Source organism: Morchella sextelata (assembly GCF_020137385.1).
Source record: "Morchella sextelata strain SCLS chromosome Unknown scls_8, whole genome shotgun sequence".
Classification (NCBI taxonomy): Eukaryota; Fungi; Ascomycota; class Pezizomycetes; order Pezizales; family Morchellaceae; genus Morchella; species Morchella sextelata.
The window spans coordinates 429,800-442,670 of record NW_025408623.1 but is presented as its reverse complement, the minus strand read 5'-3'; the positions used below and the strand labels follow the sequence as shown (position 1 = coordinate 442,670).

Genomic DNA, 12,871 nt, shown 5'->3' with positions numbered 1-12,871 from the left:
TGGCGATATTTTCAGCACATATGATGCTGGTTGGTCCTGCGAGTTAAAAAGTTAATTTATGCGCGAAGGACTGGGGCATGCATGTAGTATGGAGAGCAATACGAAGCCTTCCAATTTGCTGCTAATTAGGTATGACCAATAAACTAAGTATTGAACTCATCTACTTGCTGCGGGGTGTATAATGCCTAAAATACTCAAGTCTAACTGGAGGGGTGCCGTAGTACACTATCGATGGAGTGGGGGGTACAGATAGATAGAACCCCCATATTATTATTAATAAAGCAACATAAGTATCGCCTGGTCGGCCGAGACCTGCTCAGAATCTGGTGCTCTGCATATTGTACAAACCCAGTACCCACCTTGCCATATAGGTAACGATAGAGTTCAGATTTCAACAAGCAACTCCCACAAACAGTAATTTTTAGTCCCAAAGTTGCCAAGGCTGCAGAGCACCAGATTCTGAGCAGGTCTCGGCCGACCAGGCGATACTACCTACATGTAATCATTCGAATCTGCAACCTGCCGCCCAACTTGAAATCCCACCAGCATAGCATTAGTTACCTCCCGCTTTACATTCTAGGGAGTGTTTCAAGAATATAGCCCGCGAAGGGATCTCGAGTTTTCTTTCTCGAGCTTTCTCTCTCGATCGCGCAGTTAAGTATACATACTTATATAGGAGCGAGACCTGGATCCATGGAGTCAAGTGATTTGATTGGTTACAATGTAACAACCGAAAACCTTACGCATATGTATACTTATGTACATCATCAAGACTTATATATGATTACGTACATGCTCGAGTTTAGATTCAACACGGTCAATAGCATTATAACCTTGCACGAGCCAAAAGCTGTATTTTAACATTACTATAGGACTGTGTACGAGTGATACTCCATAATTTCGTCTAGGATCACATCTAACATAGAGTTTGGCTAAACCCCAGTCCCAATACTCTGGAGCTACCTATTAATAGTCTTAACCCTCTCACTAGTATATGTACGTGAATGCACATATCTTCATCTAAGACAGGCAGTACTCTTTCAAATCACGTCAAAGCTCAATTGTGGGGGGGGGGGGGGGGGGGGGGGGTTACAATGATTGGTACAGATATACAGTACATGCTTATCGTGCAAACCACTGTTCTCAATTGGCCGATACATCATTTAGTAAATTCCTAGCAGAACCCACCCCTACATGTCAACATGTAACTCGCCTTCATATGATATCACTCGATGCCGAGACTTTTAGCTTCAATGGGGCTATCGGCTTTGCCTGGAAGGTAGTGCTGGCGCGTAGCTGGCGGAATAAGTAAAAAAAACAAATCATCTAGGTGATGAATCCGACAAGATCTCAAGCGGAAGGTCTCCAGGCGGAAGGTCTCCAGGCGGGAGGGGGGGTACGACAACTGAAACTGCAAATGAGGCTTTTGTCTAGTTTTCGAAAGCCATAGGCGCTAGGCCCGTATAGAAAACCCCGCGGTTAGATCGGATAGGTTACACTCCCTAAATTTTTTCTAGAGCTAATTTTTCATCTCTTAATTTTCATTCTATCACATGATGTGCATACAAAAATCAAGTTTCTCAGTGCATTGTACTTCGGCTGCCAAGATCGATCAATTACAACGTTCAGGTTGATCAATGCTGCTCATCACTACTGAGGAGAGTATTCAGGAATTGCTTGTACGTTCAATAAAGTTTATAAGAGAGAATTAGAATTGCACGAGTAAAAACCCATTGCACAATCGAGGGAAAGGAAATGATGACGGATTTAACCAAAGAACCCTCGAGACAAGACATCGAACAGATAGCCCAATTGCCAAGGAAAAGGATAGAGAAGTACTAGTGCAAGGGAATCTCAATTAACTTAGAGAGACATATTTGCATTTACCGTTACCACTCAGAATCATTAATGTCTCAGTTCAAGAAGTCGAAGATTGACCTCTGAACCACTACTATGGTGATCTGGCGATATAAGCCGACCGGTAGAACAGCTGCAGTAATGTGATCGTTTTCGGTGACAATACTGGTTTGATAGGCCTTCGGATTCAAAATGAGATGTACTGCGAGACTGTTTTATGCCCTGTCTGCCGTTATGTGCATAACTAACTGACTTTTGACCTTCGAAACGCCCCTTTTGACACAATACTTCGAATTATCCCGGCTACCGAACGTATTGGCCGAGTTTTGTGGTAGCTTCGCCGTTACAACCGAACCCAACATCTCCACTATATCCTCCTTTGCATTTCCAATCTTCCTTTCTACAGCATCTAGAAACACCCCCGTCTTCTCCTGGCCCTTGAGCGCGGTTCCAATAAGTTTGCACGCGATCAATCGAGAGTTGATGTCTTGGAACATCCTTGTTGCTATCTCAAGTTCTTTCAACACAATGCGACGATCATGGTCGCAGACTTGTTCTTGATCGGGGTAATAGTCATAAAGCGGTTTATGGAAGTGGTTATGAAGTGTGGATCCGATAGGAGCGGCTAGTAAAGGTGTTAGAGGTCCGGCGACGCCTAGAAGGATTTCTACGCGTGCGCCGGTCATTTTTTATTGTTTCTAGGGTATTTGAATAATGTGTCTTAGTCTGTTTGTTTCTGGATCGACGCTTGGATGATTGAGAACTTAACTCAATCGACCGGGGGGTTGATTTTATAGGAAATAACTCACTTGATCGGGGTATATGTACATTAAGTATAATATGTGGGGTTTCTTTCCTGTCCTCTTATTAAAGGCAGATGATTTTATACCAATCCCATCAATTGCAAGTATCTGTACGTGTTTATTACGAGGGCAGTTTATGAGTACAAAACATTAAGGTAAATAATTCTTGAATCACGAGTGATAGTGAGAGAAGTATATATATAATCAAGCAGTCAAAGAGGTCGAATTTCAGAGTGTATATATGTGCGCCCTGAAGATTTCAGGTGTATGTTAGATCTATAGAAACAGGTACGTATAGTAATCGATAGCTCTATAATATAATACGCGCCTAAAGTCCTCTTATGTGTATAGTGATACAGGGCCTATAGTAAGAATAAATGTAGTAACTCCGTCTTACAGCTACATGATAATAATGTTGATCCAATAGTCCTTGTGTAGCTACTTTATCTTGTAAGATAAAGCAACTATCCTCATAGATGTACGTACCGGTAAAAGTACATATATACCTACTTGTACATATATGGCTTAAGCTTATAATTAGGCAACATGCAGGTATCGATATCATCATAAATAATCTGCCGATCAATGCATTAATTGGTATGTACTCGGGGCAGGTAACAAGAACCTGAACATAAAAACGCGCTAGCAGGGGTCAAAGTGGTTGCTACCAGAAAAACGATGTTCAGGTTCTTCATGCCTGCCCCGAGTATGTATATGTGTGCGCATAGATTATGTACTTACATGTGGATACATCCAAGGCTCCGCCCTGCATTCCCAAATCCGCAGACCACAAGTAGGTACTCTGCTAAAAGTAAATACATCATGTACATACTCGCAGCAGGTAACAAGTACCCGAAAATGCAAGCCCTAATCTGCAATTGCCATTGGAGTAGAAGTCAAAAATACACCAAAACCTTGCAGCTGCATTTTCGGGTACTTCAGGCCTGTTGCGAGTACCTACATGTGCTTCTGAGTACAGATCCCCGAGACACAAAAACAAGGCGAGGGGTCTGTTCCTGTGTAACATATGTTGACATCTGTTAGAAACATTTTCTGCTTCCCCCGGAGGTAGAATGACGCACTTGTTAATCTATTATGTGAGTGTTGTAACACGAGTGACTCCGCCCCTCATTTGTCACGTGACAGACCAGGACAGAAACTCTCTGATTCAAATATAGCAGCATATTGTACAGCGGTGGGTAATAAGTCATCGGACGACCTAGCCACAATTTTGCCTGCAAACGCGTATTTTGGTGGCGTTCCGTCTGATGACTTATTACCCACCGCTGTACTTACCTCCCACATGTAGGTACTCGCACGGATTAAACTACTGCAACATTGCCCAAAAGCAATCATTGCAGTGGTATATCTTAGTGTACAAGCACATACACGCTCTACATATATGTATTGCATACTGTAATTATTGAATTTACAAATGGTGTGACGCTGTGACTGCAATCTAGACGCCGTCCATTATGCTTACCGACCCGTGCTCGTGGACATTGGTGGACATTTACCGCCTTAAATGCTACGCACACATGCGCACATAGGCGGCCCATTTGGAACGGTCTTGTATATAAGACATGTATTATTTTATAAGACATGTATTATTTTATAAGACATGTATTATTTTATAAGACATGTATTATTTTAGAACGTTCCCACAATGAAACACAACATCCGCATCATAACCCCTCACTCGATTACAGAACTGCCTCCCGAGAAAAGAAAAGAAATAGAAATTCCAGTAACACGCCAAAAACGGCCTCCCGTAAGAAACCGACATATTATAAAGAGTGTCACTGATATTAATCGTAGTTCATCCTAGGAGGGTAATCCGATCCGCCACGAGAATATCCATGGTCGCTCCTACCGCCGTTCCAGTACTGCCTACCACGCCATGAACTAGATCTGAACGATTCGTGTCTACTACGGAAGCTCCCTCGGTACCCTGGAATAAAGTTTTTGCCTTGATAGCCTCTCCCACCGCTACTACTCCCCCGGTGCAATGCGTTAGCCCCCGCTTGGCTACTCTGACTCGGAGGACTTGGGGTAGCCGGGCTGTGGCCATCTTTTTTGGGGCGCTTCGGTGATACGCTTTCTTCTTCATTTGTACTAGGATTGCCACAAGTACGCTTTGAAGTCATTGGCGTTGGTGGGGCCGAACTAGAGCGGGTATGTCCTTCTGGATCCGGAGTTGAGGTTGAAGTGGAAGCACCTGCCGCAGAAGACGTGCCGCGCTCACGAGCGGAGAGTGTGCTATCACGAAAACTATTCTTTGAATGTTGACGACTCGAAGTATCACTCTCATGAGCGTAGTGAGCTGTTGGTATTAACGTTGTCGGTGATACCCGCGAGCATGTGCTATCACGGCCACGGCGCCTGGTGGTAGAGACAAATATCTCTTTCCCAGGGGTTTGGGGTTGAATTCCTGGAGAGGAGGTTAATGCGGTACTTATAATCACGACCCCCGACTCTCCCGAAGTACGGAGAAGATCTGAGTAGATTCCCAACACGGACTGTACAGACTTGACAACTGTAGTCAATGCATCCATTGAAATCATTGTCTTATCAATAGTATCTGTGAGATGTGATGAAGCCGATTTCAAGGCCGTCATTAGCGTCCGATCTGCGTTCGCGCCGGCTTCAGAATCGTTGCCGAATAACTCTAGTTTGAGGGCGCGGTAATTTCCAGTCAACCACTTTAGGGACCCCTTCGCAATGCTCCCAGGGGCGAAAATGGCCGGTATAAATTGTGAGAAGTAGTGTTTCATCAGGTGCTTCGCGGCAATGTGGATGGCTTCGTGTTTTTCGCCACGTAGGTCAAGGTCCTCGGCGACAGAGTATATTATGGCCTCGAAATCTTTGTCATTGGTTCGGGCAACGAATATGCCAATGTTGGTCATTACCAGTCCACTAACCTGGATCATGGATGCTACCAGTCAATCTCGATGATTCTCCTTGATACTTGTGCGTTGAGACTTATATTATTACCTCAGGTGATGCATCGAATAGAATATCGGTCAGGATGCTTGCAGCTTGTGGACTCCCCAGTTCGTTAAAGTGTTGGAATACTATCTCTAGAGAGGTCTTTGCGTCTATTTTATGTTTTCCACGAGAGACAAACGAACATATGCGCGTCAGTGAATCGCCACGCTGGGTATTAATGGTCTTTGGTTAGCTCTGTTGATCTTCTTTTTGTTGATATGACATAATGGGTATCCTCCTCCTCTATGGTTAAGGTCTTCTCTCTTTACTCTTCTGGTTTCACAACCTAGGTACCATTCCGTCCAAAATATGTGTTTGAGAGTTTCCTATTCACCTCTGATAATGGGAGACTTGTATCCCGCGCCTTTTCATGGTCTTCATTCTCGTCCATGTCCTTTTCGAACTCGTTATCGAGAGGGGGAGCTGGCGAAGAGGAGTAGATGACTTCTTCATCTTCTTCCGCCGTGGGTCTGCTTTCTTGGTGTTGCATATTGTCAATTTTTAGAAATATGTATTAATATGTGAGATGTAAAGTTCTGTCTTGAAAATAAGAATAACTCAATTTGACCACCAGGACCTATGGGTCTCTATTTGAAGACCTAAATTGGACCAGCATACATCAACATTGGTCCAGAGAAAGTATATATTTTCTTTGTCGATACTCCCCGTTCTAAAGGATGGTTGCTTTTGGCTTTTTTTGTAGGCTTTGCAATAGGCAGTCAGTGCCTTGTTCTTTGTTCCGACCTGGGAACTCCTCAAAGAGAAGAGAAGGAATGCAAAAGCGACCCTTGGCCCAATTCCAGAACCAACTGAGGCCGGATAAAGCACTAGCTCCAAGCCAGATCCTCCACTAATTCTCTGGGCTGTCAGTACTACAATAAGCTTTCGAATCATATACATACATATCCACACGGGTCTCATCAACCATTATGTGGATTGCAGTGGGTTGCATCCGTGCTTCTGAGAATTTATCGTAAATATGAAAGTAGAGACTGTTGAGGCTGTAAAGAAAATCCTGCTTGCATCCGCCGGCGCGCGAAACATATCACAAGGGCTTCGTATACATACATGTATACGTACATGTACAATTGTCATGGCTAGTTTGGCACGTTTAATTATTTGGCCCCAGCGGGCAGTTGACTTTAGCCCTAACCCTGCGACACCACCAAAGCTGTACAGCCGCATTCGAAAAGTTTTGGCACCTCCGGGCCAAACTCACGAGGCAGTCCTTTCTGCTTTGCAATTCTCATATTCGAGACCGTTGCCAGAGAGAGCTGCAATGTCTCTATTGCGGTCATACCTGTCAATAAGTTGAGTATGCGCGAGTGCCATGGTTGTTGGCGGGCTAGAATCCATGAACGACTCAATATAGTAGGGTGCCAGTACTTTTCGAATGCGGCTGTACATAGATCAATGGCTAGCGAAACTACTAGCAGATGAATGCCGAATGGCCAAACCAGCCGGGTCATGTAATTACAAGTCATTTTCTAGTTTTGTTCAGACACCTTCTTTAATATTTGGTATTTGTTCTTATCAAAAGTTGCTCTAGAAGTCATATTCTGCTTTGATGTTTTTGATATACTTGCTGGTTTTTCTATTTACGAGTTTTTTTTCGATATAATACATGTACCTAGTGGGGATATATATAATTATAATCCCACTACATCTCTTTCTGGCTTGCAAATGGGCCAATGAGATTTCTCTGGTTTTGATTGTCCAATACGCAATGCATACGCGTATTAATCGCTATTGAGCTACATGAGTTCCGCCATAGCGAGGTGTGTTACTCTATACACAAGCAGCCTTAGCCTCACACAGGATGATCCAGCTATTGATCAATTAGCGAAGAATCCTCTCGGCATCTGAGCTTATCGAGACTAAAGCAACCTCTGGAGGAGTGACGATTAAAAATTGATTTTCGAATCATGATCTGGTTTTTCTAAGCGCAGCGCTTATTTACGATCGCGGCACGCGCTTAGACCATGTACTCGTCATCAGTTGCCAAGAAGCGCGGTGGAACCGTCAGGGGTCCTTGCAGTAAGTACTGCTGACTTTGCTGAGCTTCACGAAACGTGTCGTCTCCTAGGAAAGAAGGAACCCGCCAGCAATTGGCATCTCTCTTTCAAAAAATCGCACACGATGGCGATACTATCCCCTCGTTTAGCGATGCTACGATTCTTCCTTTTTGCAGTGCTTTCTGCACTATTTACTACTACTACGAACGCCAGAGATACAACGTCGTCGAGTGAGGATGGGGGATGGATTCTTGTTAATGAAATTTCGAGAGCTTCAAACCAGAGCTTGTTATGGGGCCCATATAGGCCGAATCTTTATTTTGGGGTCAAACCAAGAATACCGAATAGCTTGATTGCTGGTTTGATGTGGAGCAGAGTGGATGATTTTAAGAGTATCCAGAACAGTCAGTACTAGCTTGGATAGCCGCATCTACCCTTTGCTGAGCCATGCTTTCTCACGCATATGGAATAGGGTAGGCAAAGCTGACTCAATTCTTTTTCAGGTTTTAGGCATGCCTGCGAACAAGGTGATAATATGGCCGGATACGGGTGGGAGGAGTATGATGTCCGAACTGGTGGAAATCAGATTATCCGCGATCAGGGGAACATGATCGATATCCAGACTCAGTTTGTCAAAGTTGAAGGCGGAGAGCACGGTTAGCCATATCTACCAGTAATTTATTTGACTTGTGAACGAAGAAACTTACACAGGCGGCTTTATCTTAGGTGGTCATTGGGGTGTTCGTATCAGTGGAACACCAAGAGAAGATGGTAAGTGGCTTGGTCCGATACTACCGATATGAGACCTCAGCTAACTTACCCTCAATTATAGCGCCCGCTGATCTCAAAACTGCCCTTTGGTTCTATGTTGGCCTTGAGGGATTTGGAAGCGTCTCTCTAGTTAATGAGCCTAATGAAAGTGGACTTGAGGGTACAGTGCAGCTAGAAGGCTCTATCCCGCGCCTTGGAGATTTCAGAATTGATGTCACTTCTGGTCCGGAAAGAAATAAAGCTCCTAGAGTGATTCACCCAACTTATTGGGCTGAAAAACCACTCGATAGGACTTTATACCATTCTGTTCAAGTCCCCGAGGATCAGGTCTGGAACGCGAAAGGTTGGTTTGCCTTTATTATTCTAAGACGAGACAAACTCTAACTACTACCTCCTAGAATTCTTATTTGTGGCCCTTCGAGATAATATTGTGGATTTGCAAGAAAGATACGGCAAAGAAAATCATCCACCTCCATGTCAGACCTTCACTGTCAAGAACAAATTTGGGCCGGGAAATTTGCATTACGTCCAGAAAGTCTTCGAAGGCGCTTTTGAGGTAAGTACACTCATTATCCTATATATGCGGAGGATTTGGAGCTAATTGGCCTTATAGTTCGACGTTCTTTATACATCAGCATCTGCATTGGAGCCAATGAGCTGTACGGCCTCAATTACCTGAGTTTTTTATTTTTAAGAAATTTTCGATTGCTGACATCTCGATAGCCGAAATACTCACCGAGACAATCAAGTCTGTGAGCTCATCATTTCCTGAACGTTTCGAAAAGGTCTTCCCGCGCGAGGCACCTTTTGATAAATCAAAATATACCAAATTTGCACATTCTTTATTTTCTAATCTTTTGGGCGGTATTGGGTACTTTCACGGCACCTCTGTCGTAGACCGCACATACGCAAACGAATATGTGGAAGAAAATGAGGGATTCTGGGAGGAGGCTGCAGAAGCACAGAGACGCCCTGGTGCAGCGAAATTAGAAGGGCCAACAGAGCTCTTCTCAAGCATTCCCTCTCGCCCATTTTTCCCAAGAGGATTCCTGTGGGACGAAGGATTTCACTTGATTCCGATCAGCGATTGGGATATGGATTTAACCCTGGAAATTGTGAAGAGCTGGCTTTCCCTGGTAGATGATGATGGTTGGATTGGGCGAGAACAAATCCTAGGAGATGAAGCTAGAACCAAGGTGCCGGTAGAGTTTCAAACTCAATACCCGCATTATGCAAACCCACCAACACTTTTCTTCATACTAACAAAATTTATTGATAAATTGGAAGGATTTCAGAGCCCGGGTAAGTTCAAGTTCAGTCCGTGGGACCCAACAGAGTGTTGACCGATAATAGATGAAATGCTTAGCCAAGAATCCTTTGGGAATATGTTCTCATCGGCTGACCTTCCCACGGCACATTTGAAAAATCCGGAGGCCGCATTGCAGTATCTTCGGTCGATTTATCCACAATTACGTCGCCACTACTTCTGGTACCGTAAAACCCAATCGGGTGACATAAGAACCTGGGACAGGGAGGCATACTCTATGAAAGAGGGTTACCGGTGGAGAGGCCGTACTCCGGAACATTGCTTGACATCGGGACTGGATGATTATCCCCGTGCTCGTCCCCCCCACACAGGAGAACTCCATGTTGATCTACTATCGTGGGTCGGCATGATGACGCGCTGTATCAAGCGCATAGCGGTGAAAATTGGCGAGGCGGAAGATGCCGCGGAATTCGACGAGTTCGACTACGCTATTACAAGAAATGTGGATGATCTACACTGGTCAGACAAGCACGGCACATATTGCGACGCCACCATTGACGACTACGACGAGAGTGTGCATGTGTGCCACAAGGGATACATTTCAATCTTCCCGTTTCTAGTCGGTCTTGTGGACAAGGACTCGGAGAAATTGGGAAAAGTCTTAGACTTGATTGAGGACCCTGAGCATATATGGAGTGAGTACGGGTTGAGAAGTTTGAGCAAAAGTGATGAATATTTTGGAGCAGGAGAAAATTACTGGAAAGGGCCTGTGTGGATAAATATCAACTACCTTGCTATTCAGAGATTACAGGTAAATCACCCATCCCAATCGTTGCGCTTTTATCTGTGCGACACTTTTCATTGCCTCGGTATGCATATTGGCGGGACACACGCTAACGGATGATCAATTTGGAACTTTAGGAGTACGGCTCTGTTTCCGGCCCGCACCAAGCACAGGCAGCGAGAATTTATACCCGCCTAAGGAAGAATGTGGTTGAAAACGTTTATCGCGAATGGGAAACCACGGGATATGCGTGGGAGCAGTACGACTCGGAAACTGGAAAGGGCCAGAGAACTGCACATTTCTTGGGTTGGACATCGCTTGTGGTCAAAATCATGAGCATGCCCGAGCACGTTGCAATTACGCCCACTCCAGGTGTTACTCCAGACATCACTCCAGATGTCACTGCAGATGCAGATGCAGATCCTGAGAGCGCTTCCTCCGAGAAAACTTCCTCTGAGGGACCTTCTGATGCCACTTCTGGTGCTGATCCTGAGGAAACCCCGGGTGCCATTGCCCATGCTGATCTTGAGGATACCTCTGATGCTGATCCTGAGGTTACTCTAGATGATAGTAGAGATGCTACTCATGATTCCAACATCAGGGATGAATTGTAACGGATGAGAAAGGCCTTAGTTAATCTTAAATTGGCGTTTACTTAGTTTGGAAAAGTCTAAGTTAAATCATTTGGAGTGCGTTGAACACATTTATAAAAGCCGAGTGATATCCTGTGAACCAACATAAGATTAAAGGCCAAAGCCACGCGTGTGTAAATTTCAGTATGTGAAACAAAATGCCGTCGGAGCCAGGAATGAAGATCGGCACTCGGTTCAAAGCAGGGCGAATAAATGCAGAGCCGGACAGATCTCCGGAACTACTCAAAGGCATGTCTTGAACAAGAAAAACAAAGCTCTCGACAGCGGAAGGACGCCACCACTAGAACACCCGTTACGAATATTTCTCCCGAACGATACCAAATCTAGCTTTTTTTTCGGAGCGGCTCCGCTGTTTCAAACCCGTCAATTCTAATTCAATGTCTTAGGCTTAAGAACGGCCCTAAATCCTTCTATCTTTACTGTGTCACCACTAATCACTCACCCAGACAGCCTCACAGACTACTCCGATAACCAAAAGCTTTACGAATGGATGAATGAGATATATTCGCGAGGGAACCATGCATGGAAGAGAAGGGGGGCTGCTTACTCTACTGACCTCAAATCTCCCATGACCAGCATATGCCCCTTTATTACCTAAGTTTTGCACTTTGAAGGCGAATATGTGGTCCGTTCATCCGAGGGAAATCGTGGCTTTCAGGGCCATTTAATTACCTATCGTTCTTAGGGAACTCGCCGACTTGCTAAATTTTACTCCCGGGAGGCTGCTCCATTCAATGAGAACCATTTCTTCTCGCCAAACACAAGCAGCCAAAGGTGTTAATGGATACGGTGGAGCAGGTTGATTTATTGGTGATACCTACCGCGAGTAGTTTAACCCTAGACCCTAAACTCTGGTGACTAATCTTTCTCAACGTGACGGTAAGTGATAATTGGTGCCTGAACCTCAAGATTCTGAACCACGAGACTGATCTATTAAATTTAGTATGTAAATCTAACAAGCATGTGCAAGCAAAAAGCCCTCACTAAGTGCATGACCTCGGTGGGTGATATCTTCATGCACAATATCAGAACTTACCCATTTAGAAATGCCATAAGATGAAAACGTGATATGATATGTTCAAGTTTTTGTAACTCGTGACATCTGGAGTGGTTGCCATGAGTCTCAGATCCATCCGGGTTCCGGGGCACTGCGGACGTCACATATAGTTGCACCTCCAAGCAATAATGGAGACCGTTAAGATACAGTCTAAGTCTGTGTACGACGTGAAGGTATCAAACCAATTTGTGATCTTTCCATTTCACTAATACATGCAGCCTACATGTATCTATTCTACCAAACTTCCAAGTACATGGCTAATCTAACAAGATTGCGAAGTTATTTCGTGTTTTGCCAGGATTCACTTCTTTCTTTTTCTCTAACCCTGAGACTTGCGTTAACTCTCTCCTAATCAAACGCCACAGCTGATAACTCAGTTTAGCGCTTAGTTTCGAACGCACGAGAGTGTAACCAAGGCTATTCATAATTTCTACGAGGAGGTCCTCGTCAAGATACCTCGAGTTTGTGATGCAAGGGGCTGGAAGTACTAGGAAAAGAGATGGAAATAACTCTGAAATCGGAGAATCATCCTGGGCTAAAGATACGTCTCGAAGAAATTTTGTCGTCCGTCGAAGCATTTCTCCTCTTGCAGCCGGCAAAGGCACGTAGTTCAGAACCAGTGACAGTGAGATGATATCGAACTTCTCGCTATCGTCCTTAGGAAGAGGACGTTCCA

General features: G+C 44.5%; 3 protein-coding genes across 3 annotated transcripts; 1 reads left to right on the top strand and 2 right to left on the bottom strand.

The window, feature by feature from the left end:
• Positions 1-2,072: 2,072 nt before the first annotated feature.
• On the bottom strand, positions 2,073-2,543 carry H6S33_012335 (uncharacterized protein; the record flags this gene model as incomplete). Its single annotated transcript, XM_044844141.1, has 1 exon — positions 2,073-2,543. The coding sequence occupies one exon, from the start codon at positions 2,541-2,543 to the stop codon at positions 2,073-2,075; it is 471 nt and encodes a 156-aa protein (XP_044694984.1).
• Positions 2,544-4,468: 1,925 nt separating this feature from the next.
• On the bottom strand, positions 4,469-6,138 carry H6S33_012334 (uncharacterized protein; the record flags this gene model as incomplete). Its single annotated transcript, XM_044844140.1, has 3 exons — positions 4,469-5,581; positions 5,655-5,816; positions 5,983-6,138. The coding sequence occupies 3 exons, from the start codon at positions 6,136-6,138 to the stop codon at positions 4,469-4,471; spliced, it is 1,431 nt and encodes a 476-aa protein (XP_044694983.1).
• A 1,649-nt stretch (positions 6,139-7,787) lies between these two features.
• On the top strand, positions 7,788-11,099 carry H6S33_012333 (uncharacterized protein; the record flags this gene model as incomplete). Its single annotated transcript, XM_044844139.1, has 9 exons — positions 7,788-8,067; positions 8,167-8,319; positions 8,390-8,434; positions 8,496-8,777; positions 8,833-8,990; positions 9,048-9,093; positions 9,158-9,736; positions 9,788-10,512; positions 10,623-11,099. The coding sequence occupies 9 exons, from the start codon at positions 7,788-7,790 to the stop codon at positions 11,097-11,099; spliced, it is 2,745 nt and encodes a 914-aa protein (XP_044694982.1).
• Positions 11,100-12,871: the final 1,772 nt, after the last annotated feature.